Raw genomic sequence first — 26559 nt, forward strand, 5'->3', positions numbered from 1 at the left:
GAAGCATAGAGCTACCCAGCCTTCTCTTTACACATCATAAACTTTGCCACTGGAGAACCAGAACTTTAAGAAGAATCACCAAAGTGCCCTCCTGCAGAAAAGTATCTATGAGGAGACATCACCAAGAAGCAGCTACCTTCCTAACAGGCATATTTCTTTTTTTATTTTATAGGAGAAATATATTCTTAGCATTCACAGTAGTACTTTCTCAAAGACAGGTTATATAAAGTGATACAACACACACACACAGAAGCACGCAAAAATAAAACATGAATGACTCACTGCACTTATGCAAACTAAGTTGCGTAAGCCTGTTTTTCTCAACTCTTAAAAAACCCCAAAACAGCACATACACAACCCTACAAAATGAGCTGAAATGCTCGGTTATGAAAGCTAAAATTGTTGAATAAAAGCAGAACTCCCTCAGCCTCTCTGGGTCCTTCACACCCACATCTGGTATAATGTTTACTAATGGATAAAAATAGAAAGTTGAAACTCAACAGACCCTAACATTTATCACATTATTTAAGAATCAAAACAGAAAACATCTGAGAAGTGGCATTCACTTCTCAGGCAAAAGAAACATAAAGAGGGAAAGATCAACAGCTGCGTTTTGAAAGGGACTCAGCTAACTCTCACTGAAATACTACCCTCTAGGTACTTAGCAAGGACAAACTAGAAAGAAAATAATCAACTGTACTTCTTCATTTCAACAAGCAGGTAATTTTAATATAACCTGAAAATAATTTAGTCTTTTTAAAAAATCTTGCAGAATGTCCTGTAAACCATTACATTCAATCTGTTGTTGGCAGATGACATCATAAGACTTGATTTCTTTAGACATGCACAAAATGCATTTTTCTTGCAAAAGTTATTTTCTCATCTGGCAGAACCAGCAGATGACAGCATGAATGGCAAAGGTGGGACATGGTCACTGTTCAGGGGTTCAATAACCATTATCTGTCCCATGAAGAAGGTACCCTTGATCAGCCCATAAAGCAATAGCTGTTCAATTTAAGATTTGGAAAAGTCTGGCACATCAACTTTGAGAGCTGCCAAATCATGCTTTTGAACAGATAGGCCACAACATTTAGATAAAATAAGCCCTGAATTAAGAAAGGTGTAGCATGAAATGAACCTTCTAATGTATTCTCAGAATTGTGATCCAAAATAATCTGAGAGCTTTTGCAAATAATCCTTTTAAATTGCAGTAGTAGCATTAATTTGGTGAATTATTCAACTCTATTGCTGATGAGAAGATGTCAGGCTAGAAAATGGGATGAGTTAGCTAACTCACTCACAGGATCCTGTTCTCTCTGTCTCCCAGACCCAGTATACAAACACACAGCACACAGGTGGAACAAGCCACTCATTAGCCACTGGCTCCTATGAGCACCTGAATGTCATAGAATCACAGAATGGCTTGGGTTGGAAGGGAACTTAAAGAACATCTTGTTCCAACTTCTCTGATACGAGCAGGGTTGCCTTTTATTGGACCAGGTTGCTCAACCTGGCTGTGAACACTTCCAGGCATGGGGCTTCCCTAGACAACCACCCTCACAGTAAAGAATTTCTTCCTAATATCTAATCTAAACCCATTCACTCTCTTTCAGTTAGAAGCCACTCCCCCTTGTCCAGTCACTACAGCTCCTGAAGAAGGATCCTTCTTTGGCTTTCTTCAATAGGCCCCCATCAGATAGTGGAATGTTGCTATGAGGTCTCCATGCAACCTTCTCTCATCCAAGAGGAACAGCCCCAGCTTCCTCAGACTTTCTTCACAGGGAAGATGCCATTATCAACTTTGTGGCCTCCACTAGACTTGTTCCAGCAGTTCCATGTCCTTCTTATCTTGGTGGCACCAGAACTGCACAAGTGGGGTCTCACCAGAGCAGAGCAGAGGGGGAGAATCACCTCCCTTGACCTGCTGGCCACACCTCTTTTGATACAGTCCAGGATGTAGCTGGCTTCATCAATCAACGTTCCCAAGTCCTTCTCCTCCAGCCTGCTCTCAATCACTTTGTTCAACCTGTAGCTGTGTCTGGGACTGCCACAACCCAGGCACAGGACCTTGCATTTTGCTTTGTTAAAGTACATGAGGTTCAGGCAGGTCCAGCTCTGAAGCACGTCCAGGTCCCTGTGGATGACATTCCTTCCCTCCCATGTGCATCACACAGCTTGGTGTCAAACTGGCAGACTAGCTGAGGGAGTACTCAACAGCTCAAGTCTGAGTGCTCAGAGGCTGAAGCACTGCCCAGAGAAAGGGCAGGTGGCAGACCTGAGCCCACCAGCCTCCGGCTAATGCTGAGAAGAGCTGTAGTGCCAGGACAGGCAGACCAGGAGGACCCTGGGTGTGATGGGAGAGAATGCTGCACTGGTCAAGGACAGCAAAGAAGGGAACAGAGAAGGGAGACTGCAGGATGGCTCAGAAGGAACCTGAGGCAGTGCAACAAGAATTTTTAAAGGTGAGGCTGCTTTAAAGAAAATACTAGCAGGCACTAGAATAGCATACATTATATGTAGGAAGAAAACTCTTAGCATATCTTGTATTAGAAGCTGCAGCTCTATCTCAGAATTCCAGCATCTCCATTCCAGCTCTGTGACTGCAGAAAAATCCCCTGATGGCATCCTAGCCTCACAATTGAAAGAGCTGCCTCTTTTCTTTCACATGATACACAGGACACAAGTCCTGGTTCTGTGCCCACTGCCTGTTACTTATTCAACATGGCAGACACATAGAAAACAGAACAGAGTATATTTAGAGGAAATAAAAGCCTAGACTTTAAGGCCACAAGCCACAGCTCATTGGTTTTGTAAGATATCTTTAGAAAAATACCATTTTCTGTGTTGTGGTAAATTAAGAGTTTCTATTTGAAGAAAATATTGATTTTTTTGAACTACAGAGTTGGCAATAAAAATAAAATCTTGCTCTCTTTCACAAGAGCAATCAAAGCAACCCTGATTTTCAGAGAGCTCATGGATGACCAGACTTCAGTTTTGAACTTTTGCCAGTACATCAGCTTTGAAGTACAGGTTTCTAGCACACTGGTAACCCAAAAATCTGCCTACACTACTGCCTCAGCCACAGAGACAGACAGCATTCAGAAACCAGTTCTGTCTGCTCTGGAAGACAGCCTAAGGCAGAATCAGCAGTCCCCTGCCTTCAAATTAATCCCATTTAACACTAGGAAGGCAAAGAACAACTATATTCATGGACTCCACTGTTTCCAAGATGCTTCTGGTGCTAGAGCAAAATGTCCTTCCAAACTGAAAACTAGCCTAGGTTCGGTTTCAGAAAAGAGTCCCAGGTATCATACAGTGACAGTTGCTACATGATTCTGCCTTCCACTTCAAGATACTTTGGGTCACTGTAGGGTCAGGTTGAGCCAGGGGTGGTACACCATGCTAGGCAGCAGCAACACCAGACAAGTGTCTTGCTAAAGATCTATCAGTAAAACCCCGAGGAACCACATTTCAATACTAAAACCACTGCAAAATATTACATTCTGGGGAACCAGATGAAGGCCAGTTTGTACTGGTGACTGCTTTAACATGTTTTAAGCAAGTTGTTATAACTTGAAACTGGCACTGCAGTTTTGCAAACACAAAGTATGCAAACACAAAGTTTTTGCACGGGTTGTTTATGATACACTGTGCCACACAGACCAGGTCCAGAAATTATATAATCTTGCCAGCTACAACAAACAAACAAAAAATCCTTCTATTAATGGAACTTAAGTGCGTAATACCAGATAAATCCCGCTTGACTGCTATGAACAATACTATAGTTGAGAAAGACACAAGGAGGAGCTGAAAGAAATAAGGTGACACCTATCCTCTAATCTTAATTCTACCCATTCTGTCCTGTCAGAAGTCATATAAATTAACTTTCAGATTTTTTAAGATGCTTTTTAATTCTGGGGAATTAAACAAAGCAGAAGAAAGTTCCAGTCCTACCAAGTCGGTGGTTAACTTTATTTCCACAGTTTGTCAAGTCACATAAAGTCAAATCATACATAAGTTTTTGCACAACACAAATTTTTCAGTGTTACCCTTTTCAGAGAAGGAAACATTTTGAATAACTAACACAAGCCAGAATACTGTGCATGTACAATTAATACTATTTCAGTATATTTGGATTTCCATTCAACTTTTGTCTTTCAGTAGTGTCACAAATAACCAAACCCATTTATTTCCTTCATTCTGTCTTTCAAACAACATGATAGAGGACAAAGACAAAATACCCTGTCAGACAGGGCAAAATTCAGTTTTATAAGAATCTATTTTACTGAAATCTGCTAAAAATATCCACATGGGTTTCACAACTTCATCCTGACCAATGACAAAGAGTACTGAATTCCAGTGGAGATGGAGAAGATTACATACTGGTACTTCATAGTTCTTACACTGATAAATTAACTTTATTTTTAGGAAGTACAGACTCTACTTTCAGAAAGTACCACCACCACTACCCCCAGGTTCTATTTTTAGGGACAGGCAAGAATCTACAAATTCAAACCAGATAGTTATGCCACTGATTCAAGCCAAAGGTAGAGGTTTTTCCCTGTGTTCTTTACCAGTTCTTCCCAAGTTCCTGATCTTCCTTCCTTCTGAGCAGGAGGATAAGGAATAGGAGTATTGTGAGACTACATGAGTACAAAGAAGCAATGATGTCTGAAAAAGGAAACTGACAAAAACTCAGAAATTTTGTATTCCATATTTACCATGGACAAAAGGATGCTTTTTCTAAAAATGATAGTCCAGCTTCCAGATTATGCACTAGGGTTTTGCTGAGGCTGTAATTTGAGTAAAAATGAGCTGACATCACAATTACAAATCTAAATGATTGGTCCAAGTCAGAAGGCAGACACCCTAGCCCTGAGAAATGTCAGTCTAAGTAAAGCCCGATAGCTGGAACTTAGTAACTCACACACACAAAATCTCTGCTGTTCCATTCCAGCCAAATTAGGTAAATCAGTTCCTGACTGAAAAGCATCACTGCTGGGCACCCTTCTCAAGCAGACAAGCCCAAAAGGACAATGATGGGAATTAAACTGTTATTCGAGTCCCAGAGGCAGGGCTGTGCCCTACTGGCAGAGCTGCTGTTCAAAGCTAGATTGACTCTGGCATTGCTAGTCTTGGTGTTGATGGAAGATGTTGGGCTCAGCAATTACACTAGACATATCACACATGATGTCCAAATTCACTTCCTGGTCCTAATGAAATCATTGAAAAGTCTGATACAAAGGCTGTTTTCTTTTCATAAAAAAAACATTTATGGTATGCTCTGCACATGAGGGCATAATAAGCAGACAGGTATATATGTGGCTACATTAATTGCATATTAATGTCTATATGTAATAGAGACATTCTAAACATATAGAAGTGTAGTAGGTTTTGTACATGTATGTCACAGAATTACACATCACTCCTTTCTGTAATCATTACCTCAGTACACACTCAGTTAATGCTCACCCAAAGCAGGTTGTGCCTGTTCTTTTGAAAATTTTAGTGCTAAATTTAAGGTATACTTAATTTTAAGTTTTAATTAAGCCATTCCAGATATTAAAGCCACTGATATCTGCTGAAACCATCAAACACTGTGTCCCACAGAGCATTTATACTGTTTAAACAGACCCTTTATCTAAGAGGAAGAGGTATAAATGAGACCCATGTACCCAAGTACCCAAGTGCACTGCACAGGATACTCTTCTTTAGAGTATTGCTAGCAGCTTAAGCAGTGCCACATAGAGCATTGCTTGTGGCTTTGGCAAGTGGTGCAGAGAGGCTGCAACAGAACAACAATGACAACAGAGAGCCCGTCTATAGTTTAATAAAATTTTTTTGTGAAACAGTGTTTGTTTAGCATATAAGTACAGATGGGTCTATTTTCTGCTGTGCCACCCTAAGCCAGTAATAGAAGCCTAGTAACATATAGATACGAACTGCCACAAGAACTATTTTCACCATTTTTATAATCTAAAGAGTAAACTCTAGCTGTGAGTTCATCGTAATTCCAATACAAAATGACTTGGATAACAAAAGAACAGCAACAGTTTGTGTGAATTCTGAGTTTACAGCTATTAAATAGACAGAGGCATATATGCATTGTCCCACAGAGAGCTGGTATATTATGTGACATTTTTTAATATATACACCTATTATATTCTTATTTTCAGGGATGAAAACTCTGATAATATAAAAAATTGTATCAAAAGGTGTCATCTATTTGATTATTGAAACAATTGACAAGTGCAGCCCTACAAGTCAGTTCAAAGAATACTGTAAGGGAAGCCTACTCAGAGGAATGGTAATGAAGTGGGTATGTGCTGGCACATCATATGTGCTATGTAAGCAAGACCCCCTCTCAGCTGCTGCATATCTAGCTCCCTTCAATCACTCACAAATTAAGTCCAGCTGACTACCAGCTGCAGTTGCAATTGCAAGTTCTTTATAAAGACTTCTCTGTTAGTAGCTCTGGGTAACTTGACGAGTCCTGGAGTTTCATCTTCTCGCTTATCTGCAGAGGTATGCTTGTGTGTAGAGTAAGTGAAGAAATAAAGATATGATAGACCAGGCTTGAATGACAAACAGGTAAGATATGGTACACCAAGTTACAAATTTGATCCACCTCTACCAAGTGAAAATATTTCCTGCATGGTCAGGCAGATGGAAGCCCCCTGTATTCTGAGTGGACAGTCAGTACAATATTGTCTTGCAGCTAGCTGAGATATGGGGGCACCTGGAATGAGCTTTGGGAGGAAGGGTATATGGGGACTCACAAGGTAGCAATTCTTTTAAGATATAGATCAGAGGTGTGGGAAATATTCGGAGGGTGCTAACTGCCACAAAATAATGCAGAACTTTTAGTTGTGCACTTCTATAATAACATCTTCTAATGTGTTTCACAAGAAGCCTGTGTTATGTCGAAACAGGTAAATAAGCACAAGCACAAACTATTTCCCAGCACAGCCCTGCTAAAACAGTACTTACTACTTTTCTTTGAATTAGAAAGCCTTAAGATAACATACAGGAATTAAGTCCTGACATCCTGGGGTGAAGTATTACTCTTTTTTTGCATTTGCATATGCAATGCAACAGCAAGCTCAGAAACATCTTGTGTATCCTGACTGCTTGTGTCAGTCCCTAAGCTCTAGGCTGAATCTACATACCACAAAGACCCTCTCTCAACAGACAATTCAGCTGGAGGAGAAAGATGGCAGCAGAGCACACAATTGCTCCCAAGTTGCCTTATGACACTTGACCAAGAAGGGACTTCCTGACCTGTGAGGGGAATTCCTCTGACTAACAGTAAAGTTTCCATTCCATCAAGCTAACTCCCCCGTTCCAGCTCAGCAGGTGAGAATTTAAGGCAGTGGAACCATGAAAAGGAGATTGCAGACAGTGTTCTCTTGGCTGTCATCCAGAGCCTGGTTTGCCCTCTGAGAAAACTCCCTCATGCTGGTGTTCCATGAAAGGGATAGAAAGTCCCAAGAATGACAGAGAATGAAGGGTCCCAAGGACAGAGGGATAGAAGATCCCAAGTATCACTTGTAGGGGTTTCTTGGTTTGGTTTTTTGGGGTTTATTTTTTAGTTTCACTTGTATTAATGTAGAATTCTGGAGAGCAAAATAAAAAGCCCTAAAAGGCACTTAAAAAAAAATTTTCATACCAGATGCATGTTTCAACTTAAAAGTCTTGACGGTCCATTGCCACAGTGTGCTATACCTCCCACCAGTACACCAGCCATCGCTGTCGTCTTCCACTAGAGTTCCTTGCATTTTGCATAGTCTTTTGTGTCTCATATTTCATCCCATTAGGATCACAGAATCACAAAATATGCTGAGTTGGAAGGGACCCATCAGGACCACTGAGTCCAACTCCTAGCCCTGTGCAGGACAACCCAAGAAAAAATCACACCATGTGCCTGAAACCATTGTCCAAAACTTTTCTGAACTCAGACAGGCTTGATGCTGTGACCACTTCTCTGGGGAACCATGAAATTGAGAAATAAGCCCTATTCTATAAAAGAATTAGGCCTAAGTATGTACAAAACACAGTATTTTGCAAGTTCCATGTGTTCAAGCAAAGTCTGACTCTCAGAGACAACAAAGAACTATGTATCCACATTACAATCCTCAGAACTAAAAACCCCAAAATGCTCAGCCCTAGTCTTGTCCATGAAAGCACCTGAAGCCTTACAGGATTGGGCTGGATTCTGCACTCCAAAACAACTTAACACTGTCTCAATCAAGCTGATTAGACACCTCATTCATGTCCAAGCCCTTATCTTAATACATAGAAGCCAGGTGATCCTCCTATCAACCCCTGAAGAAGTTGAGTCTGACACATGCCAGTGTACATCTTCTCCACTCATTGGGTCAGGCTGATGTAAAAAAAATTATAGTCACCGCTTTCTTCACTTTCTTTTTCAGCACAGCTGCAAGTGATTGCAGCTTTTAAATTTTTTTTTTTTAAATGCGTTTTACCCTGGATGTGGGATAATCATAAGTCACTGCCTCTTCTCCCGAAGTGCTATAGGTCTTCATTTCACAGGAAAGCAACCTGAGTGGTGCCTCAGCCTAGAGGGTCGAATTTTCAAAACCACTGAAGTTGCACTAGTGACCAGCAAATCATTGGTGTGGTTATAGGACATGCATGAACACATGTGGAAAAAAATGAGCCTAGATGGGTAGCACACCCACCTGAGGGTAATGAGTTCTCCATTTTGGTCACTAAATTAAGTATGGAAGCAATCATATGAGCAGGAACAAGAACACAGGTCATCTTCTCACCAGTCATACAAAAAAACCCCATCAAAATTCTATACACTGAAAAAATCACCAACAAGGAAAAGCATAGACAGTAGCCAAGAAATTGTACTATTGTCATATAGCAAGAAACAAATATGGATTTGAACAGAGGAGAGAGGTAACTGAATTAATTTGTATCAGAAGCCAGCAATCCACTTGCAGTTTAGAGAATGCATGTTTAATGTCAGTGTCTGGATTCTACTTGGGAGACCCAAATATCTGCTCTTCACCTGACTATGCCTATGATAATCTTTCACACAGATGCTTTCCCTCCAAAAGAGCTGCTTTTCCCTCGACTTAAGTGGTCAACATCAGCCCAATAATCTCATTACAATCTATCATGCTGGTACTTCTTGCATGGCTTCTGACATTCTTGTCTGTTGAAACTCCTCTGACCATGGGGCTGTATCCCATGAATCCTGCTTTAATCCACCCCTACGTTTTTCAATAATAAGGTTCACATAGCCCCACACAACAAATAAAAGCACACATATAGACAATGTTTTAAATAATTAGTAGTTTTCCCTTAAGGGTAAAAATGTCCTGTAATAGTATTTCTTTTTGTTATGAAATAATGTAAACGATCTTGGTGTGGTAATATTTTGTAATATGTCTGTGTTATGCAATTAAGGCTGTAGGATTCAGATGACTTACATGCACCTGGAGATACTGACAGATAGTGGAGACTTGGAGCTGTTGAAAAGCACTTACATATCCTTGTGTTTATATAGATACACAGATAAACACACAAAATAACATACCCATCATCAGTCTACATCCTTTTACTTGGTACAATAAGGTCTGTGTAGTTTATTTTCTGCTCATATCCTGTTCTCTTCAAATTAAGACCCCTTTGTAAATCTTAAAACCCAGTAAAACCCTGCCTCTTTTTTAGGGAGGCAGAACTCTTGCCTTCTCTTCTACCAAGACATGTAAATCTTGTTGACTTCAGCTAGGCCATGGCAACTCAATATCTTCAAGTTTGATTGTGATTCAGCTTTCAAATCAGCTCGAAGAGAAAATGCAGAAACTTGCCAAAGTTTCATGTTTGCAAAGTAAATCATACTGGCCAAGAACACAATTGTTCGCTTGTTTAGTGACTTCTTTCTTTCTAAGATCATTGTGGGTTAAGGTGATCTGAATGACAATATTCGCAGGAAAAGCAGTTTCAAACCTCATCTTCCTCTTTTCTTTAATTCCAGCAAAGACAGTGGCTGACTGCCTAACCAAAAGTTTATCTCAAAATCATCACAGACCATGTGGTCCTGCCTAGGGAAGTTAACCCTTAAGCACCAGTCTGCTTCTTGCCTCAGCACAAGCATCACAGTTAATCACATGCCTGTCGTGGCAGCATCAGGCATTTTTTCACACTTTCTATCATCCCACTGATTCTCTCATCTTAGGATTGTGGGATAGAAAATCTGTGTAGGTAAGGTAGGCTTTTAATACTCACCAAAGAGTTGGTGTGAGAAAGGAATTAATTTCTTACTGCAGGGAAAGGCAACAGAAATATCAGTGTTTGGTGGATAAGGAAGATGATAAGAAGGTTCAGGATCAGTCTTAGCAGATAATACTAAGACAATTATAATTGTGGTCAAAAAGTGTCAAGCCTGTGCAAGATTAAAAGGTACAGAAGGGTTTTCTTAGAACAAAATTTTACTAGTTCACCACTCTAAAAAGAAATTAGACTATTTCCATGTGGTTTCTGTTTTCCCTCCTAACTCACAATCTGCCCCACTCAGTCCTAGGGTTCTGTGCAGGGCCAGATCCAAGTTAGGCCACAGTGTGATTCCACAACATAAGCAAATACACAGATGTGTGTGGCACCAATTACTGCACAGTTATAAATCTGAAACACAGAGCAACTGGCACCAGAGTATTTATATATACACCTCACCAGATATGACCATTCCTTGAAATGGTTTGTAATCTACAGCACTTCATAACCTGAGCACACTTTGCTGATGTCATGCACATCCAATCTACCTGTCCTTGTAGCAAGCAGCATCAGGCTCCTCTGGGTAGGATCTCATACTACACTGTACACTCAGTGCTAGTCAGTGTGAGATGGATCTGAAAGCTGAAGCCATAGGTCAGGACAGAGTTCAGGGTCTTCAACACAGCACCTACACAGGGAGGTACTCTTCAGTGCACAACAGAGTGCTCAGAGTGTATCAGAGGCTCTTCTCCCACCTTTCCTTTACATGACAGCCTGCATGCTCTAGAGCTTCTCTCCAGGAGTACTTCAGTCAATGTGGTTTCCAGCTCAATGGATTCAACACTGCAATGCCACGGTTGCCAACATCACTGATAAGATACCTACAGAGAGAGCTTTTCCAACTGAAACATTGCAGCTGAAGTTCAGCAGCCTTGAAGAAAGGTCTGCAATGGAGCATATGCTGGACTCTGACAAGAAGTGCCACACTGCTTGCTGTAACTTATGTGTGAATGAGGACCAAACTGTGGGGCCTCCTCAGGAGTCAGTGGAAAGGTGTTGATACTGTCAGCAGGGATGATGTACGATTACATCTATCTGAGCACCTCCAGATAGGAAGAGAGCATTCACAGCACTGAATTATTAAGATAAAGTATTGATCTGGGGAATTATTGATATTGCCAATCTCCAAAAGATAATAAGAATGCTTAATACATTGTAGGATTTGGCTCTAAGAAGCTGTACCTCAGAAACAAATGCTGCCAGCCAAAATATTTTGCACTGAGATCACTAAAATGAAATACCTACCTTGGAGAGAGGTGGTTTTGGTTTTGTGCATCCATCCTTTCAGAATATATTCATGTAATATACAGAAAACAGATACCACATTATTTTACCTGTACCCTTATATTTCATCCTTATGCCAAGAGTTATGCCAAAATCATCAAATACGGAAAATACTTCTGAAAATACTATACTGTCAGTCCCTTATTATGTCAATCACCTGCACAGGGAATCCAAAAGTCTTATTCAATTCCCATTCAGTAACTCTGTCAAACCACACTTTTAATACAAGAAATGTATTACATTATAAGGTAAACATAAGAGCCCTATTTGACTCAGATGCATTACCACTGTTTTTTTCCTTTTTCTGCATGAATAACTGTCACTCTCATTTCCATGTTGGCAATTACAGAAAATGGGCTGATTTTTAATGTCTGTTCCAGCAGAGCTGAAGATGTTGATTTCAGACTGATTCAGACTTTAAAGTCTAATTCATGCAGTTGATCCACAAAATTAACAGGAGTATAGGTTTCATCAATTTGGTAGAGTGTCTTTTATAACAACAGATGGTAATTTTTTGATATGTAAAGCATTAAGTGTACTCTGTTACAAAACCACTTTAAATGATTTCTTTTTAAAAAACCACCAACCAACCAAACCGAAACCCACCAGGAAACTACAAAAATTGCTCCCCCCACAGTGCTCACATACTTTAACCCAAAGAAATTGCTGACAGATTTGTTTTCAGCACAGCAGAGTAAAGAACTGACAACGTTTTTGTTGGTTTTTTTTTTTTTTTCTGGATATGGTAACCTAGGTCTATTTTTAGGGCTGCTTTTCTTTTTTTAAAGTACACCAAAATAGCAGTGGGCTTAAAAATCACCATCTGCTTCTAGGAATTAAATAATTCTCTGAAGAATAGATAATAGGCATAAAGAGCCTACTCCCAACTCTCAGATCTTTCACAGCAGGATTGAAAGTCACATGTTACTTGTAAACATAATTTATTTCATCAAACAATACTGCAGGGTCACAACATCCCTGTAAGTGTTCAATATACCTATTTATCAGCTATCACCACCATAAACTGTTTACATTCTAGTCATGAATGACTTACTAGCAAGTGCTATTGCTATGGCTTTTATGACTTAAAGTTGCTGATATTTACAGCACAATAAAGACTCTTCCCATTTCTTTCTTTAACTTTGATTTAGTTAAGGTAGGAAAGACTCTAATTTGTATGGACTTTTTTTTTTTTTTTTTGTAATGGCCATTACAGCTATTCTGCAATTAGCATGGTAGCATTATTTGCAAATGTGTGAAAAGAAATCTCAGCTTGTTTGCATCCAGCCAGTTTGGATCCTGCTAACAATGGATCACTATGTCTGTTCAAGATGGCTTAGGACCCGGACACTTGCTCACTGGCTGAAGCCTGTCAGCAGTTTCCTCAGCATTTGTGCCTCTGACAGCTTGGATGACTTACTGCTCAACAAGAGAAAACCTGGCCCCTATCTCCTATGCTCTACCCATGCATCAATAGCCTTAGAAAATAACATGGTACCATTGCTATCTGTCAGTCCTGACCCTTGTATCTTTTGAACCTTACACTAAGTAAACGGAGCTTGAAAAAGGTGGAAAAGGAGGATTCCTTCTTTTCCACTTCCTTTCTGAATTAAAACTCCCACAACTTGGTCATCACACTTTCTGTGAGGGCTCCAGACACAAACAGCACATACCCAAAATTAGATGGCACATATCCCCTCTCCTCAGCAGGGAATACTCGGGAAGCAGGAGCAGGGATTGTATGAAAGAAGGTGGCAAAGGCTACAGAGGAGGAGAAAACCAGTTTCACTAGTATGTGTGTTCCCTAGTTCTGTGATTTCAGTAAAGATGACAAATTTTCAATTGCAGTAATTTCAGTCTAAAACATTTCCATATTTTGAACCACAGAAGATCATTTATCTTTTTAGTATAATTTTCAAGAAATGTAATTTGGTTTGGTTTTTTTTCCCCGTGATATTCCATTAAAAACAATGCCTTTTTCAGAGAATAAGACTAAATCTTCTAAAATAGAAAATGAGATAAGACACTGCAAGATACTTTTAGTGACACATAGGATGAGTAATAGACAAGTTTACAAAATGAAGACATTTTGGAAGTAGTAGTATTTAACATCATTTTTAACAGGTTTGTCTTATTGTAGTTATTTAAAAGAAAAGTTCACAACAGAAACAGCTCTAAAAAGGAGATGTCCATTATTCATATTTATACTTGGTGGATTAGAATTTTTGTTAAATGAGTTGTCTAATATTTAAAAGGCCTGCTAGTGACCATTGTAGCAACAGTATGTAGACATTTAACATTTTCACAAAAAGAGAGCAGAAAAATCATGAAGAAACATATGCTTTGTTGGTATATCCTGCTTTGGCAGGGACAGGAAGTTTTCAAAGTAACGTGCAAGAATCATCTATTTCTACTAAACAATTAAGAAACATTTTATTTGTGAGGGAAATGAATTATTATTTTTTTCTTAGTCGGTAGTCACTAACTAAAGAAAGGAACTTTTCCAAGAAAGGGAAGAAAAAAGTAATTAAGGCAAGCAGTGTGTTTGAAAACTTTAGTTTTCAAAGGGGACCCTCTTTGCTGAAGAACACTTACAGAAAAAAAAGAAAGACAAGATTACAAATAGCCAAGATTCCTAGTGATCTCACTGGGAATTACACATTTATTTGGAAAGCATTAAAGGAATAAGATTACAGAAGCAAAACCTGATCCAAATTCCATTATGTAAATGGAAAAAGAAAATTTTGTTGTCTTAAAAGGAAATTGAATTGAGCCTTTAGTTCCCAGTTAATGAGATACTAGTAAATATTGAGAATTGCAGGAGAAGTGATAAAGGAGAGATGCCATTTTGGGTTGGGTTAGGTTTTTTTTTCATATTAAATACTTTTAATTTAGGTTGCAATTTACTCAAGATTTATCATCATAAGACTCTTCCTACTGCTGACTATATCTATCTAAAGTGCTATTCAGATACAGTGGAAATGGGGCATACCACAGATTCTAAATATTTCCTTAGAGTCTATGGGTGAGCAAAGAAAGCTATTTAACCTGAATAGGATCCATTCCTTATTCTAGACAATTTATTCCTTTCTTCAATAGCATATAGTTATTGCTGGTTCTAATGGTATTACCTAGTTCGAAACAAACACTTCACAGATTCCTCTTTCTTTTACAGTTGGGACACTTTTGTGATTTGTTTGATTCTACTAAAGCAGCTTTCGTTAGTGCATGGAATCACCTAAATTGTGATCTTGCAGCCAGGGCTGCAAGATCTCACGAACAGGTTTTCCCACCACTGCTAAGTAACATTTAGGCCAACTGGGCTGGTACTCTGCACACACGTCCTAGAATCTGAATCCATCTCCAGCATAAAGGATTACCCCTTTGTGCTGCAAGGTTCTCAAAACTCTCAGCTTTTGCTGGACCCAGAATAAGTTCAAGGCACCCAGCAACTGAGTCTGCACAGCAGGACTGTTCTAGCAGCATGTCAGAGACATGAGACTTTGTTTCTTCTCTGAAGTTATAGGTACACATAGGGGACTACAAATAATGTGAATTTCAATAGAGAAACAGAGCCATTTTCATCTCTTTTTCTTTAAAATTAATAAATTCAGGCCATGTATAAACTATCCAGTCATATCCTGTAAAAGTTTAAACAGTGAAACCACAAGGGAAAATAAACTAACATCTCTTCCCTTTTTATCTTAAAAGTGTCTGAAATGAATTGGTTGCTAAAGAAACCTGATATAATTGTGACAGAGTGTTTTGAAACCCTTAGTGGAGTTCATCTGAAACCTCAGCATAACAAGTGGCCTCTTATCTGCGTACTATTCCAGGAAGAAATGCATGGCATTTCGTCATCACAGCTGAAAGAGTAGCTGGCTCTGCACGTAGGCTAAGCGAGAATAAGAGCCCTCAGCTATAATGAGGGCACGCTGGTAGCTAATGCTTAGTCAGAGGCCATTTCCTTTAGCCTTTGCTACTGCTTGCAGGAGTTGGAATGCAGGAAAAGGCAAAAACTAAAGTGAACATACTGAAGGTCAGTGTTTACCTTCTGCACTTTTTCTCAATGAAGATTAATTCTGAAGACATGGCACATATGCACTAATGTGGTGACATCCCGCTCATTACAAGGACTTTAAGAAGCTTTATTTAATGTGGCAGTTCATGAGCAGAATTACTTAAAGGAGAGAGAATCATAAAAAAGCATATGTCTCTTTTTTTTTTTAGTCTGACATTTAAAGGCAAATTAGTAAGTGGGAGTTTAATATAGATATTTCCTTGTGAACACTGATCTTGAATTTCCAAGCAGGCAAACTGACTTTCTCCTTAATAAAGCTCTTGAAACATAGATAACTTGTAGCAATTACTTCAAAACCAGGGATGAATCTTCATATGTGAGGGAATATGTTAAGGAACATTTCTTTTTATAGGCTTTTCCTCTTCTGTACATCCTGAAGATAATAATATGAGTGATATAGTGTCATGATGCTTTTTAACATAGGAATCTGCATAATTTGAACATGGAATGATTAATCATTAGAATATGAAAATGATAAATATGAATGTGTAGCAACGTTCAGGCTGTAAGTTTCCAAGACACTTCATTTGGGACCACATTTTGTTTTCTCACTCTGCCTGCAAGAACATCAGTAATTATTGTAAATTTAATGAGCTATCACTATGCTGATTTAAGCACACAACTGTATGTACTGTACTACTGAACACACTGGACTGAGTCATTTTACATACATGCAGTTGCTGGTCTAAATGAGGGCTAGATTTGACTTGTTCTGTTTAACTCACTGGCTGAACTGAAAATAGTTGGCACAGATTTTTCTCAGGAAATTCAAACTTACACAAGCAGAGGAAAAACATTGCAAATGAGATGCTGCTGTGTGCAAAAATTCATCTTGGGTAAAACTTTAAACCCTAGAAATAAATCTTGTTTTCAGTTCTCACAAATAGTCTTTTCTATTCAACTCTGAAGGTTTAAAGCAGTTGTTAATCAAATACTGTACACAGTACTAAGCAGCAAAGTGTTCAGTTATTTCTGAAACACGTTATTTTGAGGCTATGTTTGAATCTTCCATATTTATGTGATGAGAGTTATGTCACAAAGTTAATCATTCCCAGGATGCTAGCATTCGGGGTAATGAAAAACTTCTTGTGCAAGCAGTCATTAATCAGTGAGTCTAACATTGCATAATGCTTTCTGAAGCATGTGTTATGTGATCAGAGTACAAGGCTGCATAATACAGCAAAGTGTTTATGCCATATGCTGACCTTTTCTAAAGTAGAAATGGAGCCATGTGATGTGCTGCTCCTGCCAGCATTTGCTTATTGCCAATAATTAAGTTTGATGATATGAAGAAACACAAACTTGTATTGCTTTAGAGTTCTAAAAGGAAGAAGCTTTGAAGTTTTTGGCACTGTAAAGCACAAAGATAGCCAACTTGGCTTGGATACACTACCGTTGTCCATTATAGGCACCGCCCATCAAAACTGGAATCAAGTGCCCTGCTCAAGTGGTTACTGGCATTTGTGTAAAGGAAAACATGTGCATCGTTACAGGACTGCTGTACTAACCAGAAGAGCATAAAGGTCACAGGAGCAAAGCAGCCAAAAGCATGCTTGGTACCTCAAATCTCAGAACATCATTATTACATTTGATGTTCTTGTGCAATAGTGCTAGTAAGCAGCTATTACTTAATCTCCTACCAGTATTACACAAAACTATACTTGCGAAATACTTCAGATAAATATGCTGTAATTATACGAAATATAAAAACATGTATAGGGCAAAATGTTTTTGTAACTCTCAGCACACATACCTGTGGGGATGTGGTTTGAGTGAACTATTTTAAAAATTGAATCCATGCTTCAGAAGTTTCTATGAATAACCTTAAAACTATGTGCTGGAAGGAGAATGGACACATGGACATATATTTTATATCTTATGCATATACACGCACGCACGCACACACACACACACACACACACAGAGCGTGATCAAAAGCTCTGTCCTGAATACAGCTACTTTGTGTCTGTTGGCAGAATCAGGCTACTGAGCTGGAATAACCAGCTTCATACAACTATTTTAGCACAGCCAACTGTAGCTACACCACTGTTGCTCCAACATCACTTCTCCTTTCACTTGCCAGTGTTTCCTTCTCTCCCACTGATGACTGTCTTTTCTACTTTGGAGAGCGGGTAGAGAGGGGTAACCAGTATCTGTATTATTACCTGTTAAAAGCAACTAAGTTCCACCATATGATCTATGATATGGTAATGCCTGGAAAGTGATTTCTGATATCCCTTGCTTACACAGAGGAAGTATTTTCAAGCTTAACTAAGAATTCTAAAGAGTAAAGCACAATCACAAAACTAAGACGTGTCTGTACAGAGACATAGGTGTCCTAGTCCAAAATTCAGATTTTCAAAATTTCTGCTGAGATTTTGCATCAGGAAGTGATGATATTAGGCAACTGCACTTAGAAAATGCTGTATCCAAGGCCTTTTGAGATTAATGAATTAAATCTTTCATGTCAAAGGAGTCTGACTCATTAAGGATCTTCACGTTAGCAGACAGGAGTCTGCACAAAGAAGATGCTGGGGACAAGAGCAAAGTGAGCAGGTCTCCCATCCTTGCTACAACATTTGTTATAAAACCAGCGTGGTACTTGCTGCATGAGGGAACTGCAAGACAGGCCTTACCTCTATAAACTATTAGGTGGATGCCATTATCTTTACATCCCAATAAATTAACTTGTAGAATAAGTAATTAAAGCAGAGAAATTTCTTCATGTGTAAAGAATCCAGTGAACATATCACTACTGTAGGAAATTTCGGCTCAGGTCAGTTAAGTGAAAAGAGAGAGCAGAAACAGTTAATTTAGTGTTTCACGAGTCCTTTAACTACTTAGCAGTTATACAGATGGAAAAGCATGATAGCATATCCTCCTCACTTTTTCAAAAAAGGACTGATATCAGCTAAGATTTGTAAAATCCTAAATGGTAGACAGGAATTTCATTCCATCCGAAGTGGAAAAAACCCATGTCCAGGTGTTATTTATGAACTATTAACTTAAACAGAATCCTTCTTGTTATGCTGTTTTTGTGGCTCCTGTCTCCTTTCGTATGTTATACAGACATTCTAGGAATCATGTTTGGAGGTTACAATCTCTACTAGTCTTTTGGGTACAGAATTCATGAGCTGTAACCAACCAATACAGAAAGATCTACTTTGTGGTGCTGCTCATGAAGATACTAGAAAGGCTGAAATCAACTGTGTATTGAAATTAAATGTGACCTAAGAATGCAGCCGCAACCCACCCTACAAAACCTCTTTGATATATACTCTTCCAAGACCCACTGCTTCTTAGAAGCATGCTCCCTGGCTCTCTTCTCCTTACACCTCTACTTGGACAGAGTGGCCAAAATATGATAATTACAGGACAACATGAACCTGAGGGGTCACTAGTTGAGGATACTCACATGCATTTATAAAAATACTTGGGCTTTGAAGACAACAGTCCCAGCAGACTTATTACACAAAAGATGGACAGCCAGACTCTTTTCACACAAGCCTACAGATGTATTATTAACATTTTTAAGTCGTGAAAACACAACCTTCACAACTCTATCTTCACAATTGTGTTTTTTAACTTTGTCTTTCTAAGCTGCATGGAAGAGACACATTTTAAAAAAATTTGTACAACTGGCATCAGAATTTTTAACATACTAAAAAGAATTGAGCCAAAGATGATATCACAAAGTCCCTTATGCTTAAGGGAAAATGTTAAATCAATTAGCAGTTGCCAGAATAAAGAAGCAACAATTTGATGTATAAGTTCTTTACAAAAATAACAAACTTTCCATGTTCTTCAGAAAGTGGTTATATTATGCAACAAGAAAACTTCACCATATTCTCAGCTCTCTAATGTTACAAAAGTTTTATTAGCATATGCTTCAGAAATTATAATCAAAGGATTGTACTCACCAGCCAGAACCTTGAAGAGTTTATAAACATAAATGTACAGACTATGCCTTAGAGGGTTAATGTACTATTCTGAACTCAAGTATTGCAAATAGGAGTTAGCTTTGACACAGAATGTTCACACCCTCTGTAATAAATTCTTTTAACATACTTCATATTTCTTCCCATGTGAATGAGTGTCCTTGGAAGAATTATCTACTAGATAAAAGCTGAAGATGAAATCTAAGTCTAGACTTATTTAAAGGGGGTAGACACTGATCTTATAATCTGTGACAGTGGCTGATTAATGAGCTGCTCATGATTGCTGCAGGCCTCTCCAAACTGCAGGAGCAAATGATATTATAGGACTGGGAGGAATGTGCTATCTGGATGCCACACCTTTGCTGAAACTGAAGAACTCACGTTGACTCCTACTACATTTATTCTAGCCTTAAACTACCATATGTACCCAACCAGATACACGGTAAGACACATGCATACCCCCACTCCCTGCCTGCTGCTTCTGTAGCAGAATTGCTGTGCTACAGAACACATGGTAAGCATGCCCACTTCTAGCAGTCATGGTATATGCTGTGTGGGGTCCACTGTTTTGCTGGCTATGCTCTTGCATAAACAAATTCAAAACTTCCTGAAGCAGAATAGTAGTATCATATCCTGAGGGATTGATTTGGTCTGGCCTGACAGTCTGGCTAATTTTATTTACATGTATGCACATACATACGCACATACACATACACATGCATGCATAAGACATGCCAGTATACACACACATATATTATAAAGCATAATGAACACACTGTGTAAACACAGTACATTCTGCATAACCAGAGAAACTTCTATTCAACTGTGTTCCAAGGCTGAAACAGAACATGATTTAAATCTATAATAAAAAAGGCATATTACCTAATCTTTAGTGATAACACAGTAATTTCTGATTACATCTTTCAAACAACTTTCAGGAAAATTTTTTAACCTTTAGTAACTTTGCTTATGAAATACCAATGTTCTTAAAGTGAAAACAACCCATATAAATAAAACTGTTTCCTGCACATTCATGCCCGAGACTTAGAGGAAAGAAAAGCCACCAGGAAAAAAGGGCACACATAGAAAAAAAAGTCACTGTAATGCCACAAAGTAGACAAGAGAAATTTTATTACCTTTAGCTGAAAACAACTCTTCCTTTGGTTTATCTGCTTGCCATTTTTCTTCTTCTCAATTTTGGAGATAATTCTCTTTCTAGAACTGTGCAGAAAAATAACATTTTAACCACATCATCATGAACTTTATCACACCTTGAGTACACAGACTGTATCAGCCTCAGTAGACAATGAAGCCCTATAACTTTTCAGCAGTGCCATTAGGTTCAAGAACAAGGCTAAAATTCCACAAATGAGACATGAAAGCACACTGAAAGCTCAATGCACACCACTCAAATGAACACTGATTTTTTTTTTAAGTACATTTTTAAAAATTATAAATAAACCCCCTCTCTAATCTCAGCAGACATCTTTTCACAGATTTTCTTGCATGAAAAAGGTGTAAGTAAAGACTATGCAGTGACAAATTAAGATTTCAACTATACTTTTCATTTTGCTATGAGTTGGGTTTGGTATGTGAAGTGACACCCGTGCCAAAACTACTTACTTTACTCCCTAAATTTCCCAAAACCAGATTCCAAGTAGCATGATACTCTGCTGTCTCCTGTGGTGATCTCTTCAACAAATATGACTATGATTAAATGCATCAAAGAGTAATGACTGAGTAAAATATGAAGCAGTTGAGAATGATCCTGATGTTTACTATTTTAAATGCAGCTGGTTAAAAGCAGTTCATTCATTGACATGAATGCTGATGCAGGATTATGACTAATTTAAGACTGACAGAATTTCAACAATAAGTGGGTATGAATGACTGCAAATGTAATAAAAAGTTTATATAGAAAACATTTCCAAAAGCACTTAACTGTATCATTACACTATATTAGAATAAATAAAATACACCTTTTTTTCATTACAGGTGATCTACTCAAAAGCATTGAACTGACTAGAACCATGCAGACAATCATGAAAACTTTATCCAGAAATTTAGTAAAACTACTAAGAAGGTGAGTTACTTCAGCAATGTTGAAAATATAAACAGTTTGCTATGTTAAAGGCTAAAATTATATGTGTTATATGAATTCACACATTAATTTCTGCATGAAACTGAGAATTTCTAGCAATTCAGCAAATTGAAGTTACAAATGCTGCGAAGTTATTAGCTGATAACTAATAATGGGTAATGGACCTATCAGTGATATAACTTGTCAATATCCAATTCAGTGAAGTCAGAAGAACTCATTATCCAGTTGAGCTGTGCAGAAGCAGGAGAAAAAGCTGCTTATGCTAGGGACCATGAAATAACCTTTCAGAAAACCAGTGGAGACCAGGGCTCACACATCCATGAGGTACTATGGAGAAAAGCACGGCTTTACCAGGAACTGAAAGAGTTGAGCCTAAGTGTTTGAAGGAGGATTCACCAGATTATGCCTTTCATAAGGAAAAGTCAGCCTTTATATGAGCATTTTTGTTACAAATAACCCTCTCAGGGAAGCAGAGTTCTAATACTACTATTAACCAGGAGCACTGCACCCACCATAACATGTCACTTAATAAATGAGATATTAAGTGATTAACACATCTTTTGCTAAAATATAAAATATTGTTCCTCCAGAACTACTTCAACATCACTCCAAAGTACCTTTAAGAACTGTCCTACTTTTACTCACTTTGTAATATATTCAAACTGTTCACTTCAAAGAAGGAACTCAAATTGCTATGATATGACACTGTCTTCTCCTGAGAAAAAGAATGCAGAGACCACTGACAGTAAAATTATTTTCTGAGATCAAAACTACTAGATAAAGGCATGAATCTACACAGTCATATGGTACAGTATTTAAAGTTATCAGATATTTTTAAATAGACATTCACAGAAGGTACTTAATCAGTGCTTGGTAGAAACAGAGGCAGCTCAATAAGCAGAATGTATATCGAAGTTATGCAACAGAAACCCATCAGCAAACGCTTAATATTTTTTCCTATTAACATAATTATTTTGTAGTCAGTAAAAATGAAAATGACATGTTAGCATTTCAAAAACATGAGAAAATGACCCTCTAGGCTTCATATAACTATAAAAACAAGTACCAATACTTTATTTGCAAATTATTGTGCAAGAAATGATCAACTCAGCAAGTTTACCAGTCAACGAAGTGTGAGCTCTACCAGTTATAATCAATTTACATGTAATGATATGTCTAAATATGAATTTAAATGAGTTCTTGTCATTTCATGTTGATGAGCTGCCTTATCATCATAGATATGGACAGTGACCATAGCTAATGTTGCAGAAACAGCAAAGCATGCACAAGTTTCATGAGCCAGTAGTAACCCAGCACAAATAAATTTGCTTTTGTATAAAAAGACAGCCTTGGACTGCTAAGCCATGTTTATTTTCCAGTCAAATTAACAAAAATACTTTCTATGAGGTTATATCCAGACATTTGCTGTATATGCTGCATCCACTGCAAATACACAGTATGAATCATAAGTTTTCTTACCTTGAAACCTACTGCATTTCTCTTGCAATGCATGAAAAGAACTCTGAGGCCAACACAAAATAAACAACCTTTCACCATCATCCCTGTTGTACATAAATATACATTCAAAAATTTGCAAAAGAAATATTCTGGAGATTAAGATAATTCTAGGTTCTATTACAGCACATTGGTCATATCCCCACACAACCATCTTTAATACAATCATCAAAAATTTAAAATAACTGGGGCAAATTAAATAAAGTTCCATTACAGTGCTGATCAGATGATATGTTGGAAAAATGCAAGACAAAGACAGGTTAACATACAATAATGCATAATTAAAGGCTGGCCTCAAAAATATCTTCATTTAATACAATTAAATGAATATAATGGCAAGAACTTTATCAAAAGGACACCATTAAGTGCTAAAGTCAATTTCATTTTGCTTAGGATAGAGTAAGTAAGATAAACAAATCTTAACATTTTCTAAATTATAATTCTTTTCGTTTCCCCTAGCTTTATGAATAATATAGATATTCCAATAGAATACTCAAATATATATTTTTACTGATATAGAGAATAATCTAAATGCATATTTGGTACAATTTCTTATTTTTGGTGTTCAGTAGTTGCTTTTGTTTTGATAAAATGATATAGCAGATTTATGCTTAACATCACAGATACATTTTGTCCATGTAAAGTATTACAGAGCTTTTTCAATTGTGGAATGGTATGTTTCATACATTTGAAATTTTAAAAATGCTGAACCTGTGACTTTGCCATTACACTGATCAACCATCAGAAACTGTAATGAGCATGAGCTGACACACATTTCTATTTTGGCTTCGTACAAGTATGGACACATTCAAAATGTTGTAACATCTGTATGATTTGCTGTTACTTTGGTGATTGTGATATTCCAGGTGCGGATGCAAAGTGCACCTTAATGGTCCTCATAGAAGTGCTTGTATCCCCCTGTATTTTAAAGGCATCAGATTCTTTTATTCTCCCTTGTAGCGAGGAGGTCTCTTCTCCTTAAATGCAAGAAGGCCTTCAATTCTATCTTTTGTTGGGATAGTCTGCAATAAGCAGAGTAACAATTCATTACTGACACCAAAACAATACCAAGAAAAGTCTTTTCATACAAATCCTAGTTCTTCAATGCATCCAAGATGCATCAGAAAAACTGTAATACAACAGAAAAATTAAAACTATATAGTCAGATATAGAAATGTATTAGACACTTCAAGGGCACGACAAAAGGCTGATGAACAATTTGGGTGGAGAAGGAGTAACTTTTCTCCAAACACAAGAGTTTAAAAAATTCTGTAGGGTTTGAGGTTTGTTGTGGTATTTGGGTTTTTTTTTTGGGGGTGTGGGGGGAGAGGGGAAGGTGGGGTTTGGGTTTCTTGAGGGTTTTTTGGTTGGGTTAATTTTGGGGTTTTGGGAGGGGGAAGAAGGTTAATAATCTGATTACCACATCTTAAGGATGCAACACTGATGCTTCTATTTCCATCATAAAAATCTTGTCTCAAAAGTCCAAGAACACAATCTCAAATACATCATTCCCATGTTTTACTGGCAAAGAGGTTTGTCTCAAATTTTTATTGGTCAGCACATATGCCATTAGTGCACGTGTTACTGAAGTGTCCTTTGTTTTCTTTCATGTTAAACCAAAACCAAGCTAAAGCAAGGCAGTCCTTGGACTGGCATGGTACTGTATGAATGGCTAGACGTATGGCTGGTATTGCTTCACTACCTTCACCCTTACAGTACTGGTACCGATGCGTCCTGAACGTCTCCCTTAAATTCCTTACAAAATCAGACCAAGTAGATGAAAGTTTAAATAAAATGCTTAAAAATTTGCAGAAGAAATCACAGAGCAATTTCTAGTTAAATTTCTGCATGTTTCGTAACAGGCATCAACAAAGCCTGTTTTCTGTGATTTCCTCATGTAATTATATTTACATACCTGAGCATAACAAGCTTCTTCAATTGCTAAACCTGTTACTAAGTCGACCTGAGGAAAAGAATACAATGGTTTTTACAAGAATTATTTATTATATATTATTATAATATGTAAATTACAGCTCACAGCTAACATAAATATAGTGGTTTTATATGCCACATATTAAAATACTTCTGCAAAGTTCTTCTACACTGCTTTAACACAGAAATGCTACACTGACATGTGGTAGGAGTGGTTAGTATTTCTGTAACAGACTCCTTATTTAGCCATACAACTAGCATGCACTACACTCAAAACATGTCTGCTCTTCACTACGAGTCATCTGGCAAGGTAAAAACTATTAGCTACCTGCACATTTATAATAATTTCATTTATTACAGAGGAAAAGATGCACTGTATGATTATGTAAAATCTTTTCTGAAACAATGTATCTTCAAAATGTCATATAAGAATAGGATAGCATGCCACAAAACAAGCACAAATTTAAGTTCAAAAGGATTTAAAACAGAAAAATAAAGAGGACCATGTCTGTCCTGCATCATTATCATCATCTATTTTTAATACATTTAGTTTCTTTGTCAGCTGTCCTGATCAGCTGGAAAGGCTGAATTTTGGCCTCACTATTTCTCCATCTGTATTAAGCACCAGATGCTACAAAATTCACTAGCTCTCTACTTGACCACTGGAAGGACTATGGCCATGCACCACAAGCAGTTTTCAAGGGAAGGTAAGTTATAGCGTAAGTTATCAAAGGAAGCCATGAAATCTGTGCCATGGTAGTTTTGTAACATTTGGCTTGATTGGTTTTGATGCAGTAGATCTTGTCTTGGGCCTCAAGACTGAACTAGAGATGATCATTCAGAGTCCATCTAACCCTATCATCTCTAATTCTCTAACCACCATTATTTTGACCTTTCAATCCACTATATCTGGTAGTTAGATAACTTAGCTTGTAGCATTTTGAACCTTGGGTATTGAAATAAATCTCAAATTCCACCATTACTTGTTGTGGAAACCTAACATACTCTGGCAATGGCATCTGAGTTTGATTCTCAGGCCACCACTTACTGGTGTTACGCTTTGCTGAGCTCACTGGTTGCTTTTATGACTTTTAAGAAAAAAGGACAAATTCATCTTCTTGGATTCAGATGCTGCATGTGGCATGATCCTCCTTCTCTTGTACCAGATTGAGCTACCAGGTGTCTTGGTGCAGAGCCTAACTTTAAAAATGAACAGACCTGCTGAACTCAGCATTAGGATATGTACACATGTCCAGATGGGATTTTTAATGAGCTTTAGAGATAGGTCAATAGTGTGGCAATGGAGTGGCAATCAGAATCAAACATGAAATCAGGTTCCAGGTCCAGTTTTAACACCGCTATTAAGCTATTAAAAAAATATTATGCCCTTCAGCCTTTAT

The 26559-nt window shown here is 37.9% G+C and overlaps 1 protein-coding gene across 5 annotated transcripts in view; it reads right to left on the reverse strand.

The window, feature by feature from the left end:
* AUH (AU RNA binding methylglutaconyl-CoA hydratase) overlaps nt 1-26559 on the reverse strand; it is a 169825-nt gene that overhangs the window by 35991 nt on the left and 107275 nt on the right. For 2 of the 5 annotated variants that reach the window (XR_010353230.1, XR_010353229.1), the window contains exons 9-12: nt 25143-25190; nt 23192-24249; nt 22358-22427; nt 20748-20832 (exon numbers count right to left, since the gene is read on the reverse strand). Coding sequence is in view for 2 of the 5 variants with exons in the window: in XM_064404380.1 (XP_064260450.1) it covers nt 24172-24249; nt 25143-25190 (126 nt within the window). In the remaining 3 variants the exon portion in view is untranslated. Of the gene's footprint in view, nt 1-20747; nt 20833-22357; nt 22428-22533; nt 24250-25142; nt 25191-26559 lie in introns of those variants that run through there. The other 3 variants (XM_064404380.1, XM_064404379.1, XR_010353231.1) reach the window with 2 other exon arrangements.

This window comes from Passer domesticus, chromosome Z (genome assembly GCF_036417665.1).
Source record: "Passer domesticus isolate bPasDom1 chromosome Z, bPasDom1.hap1, whole genome shotgun sequence".
NCBI classification, from domain to species: Eukaryota; Metazoa; Chordata; class Aves; order Passeriformes; family Passeridae; genus Passer; species Passer domesticus.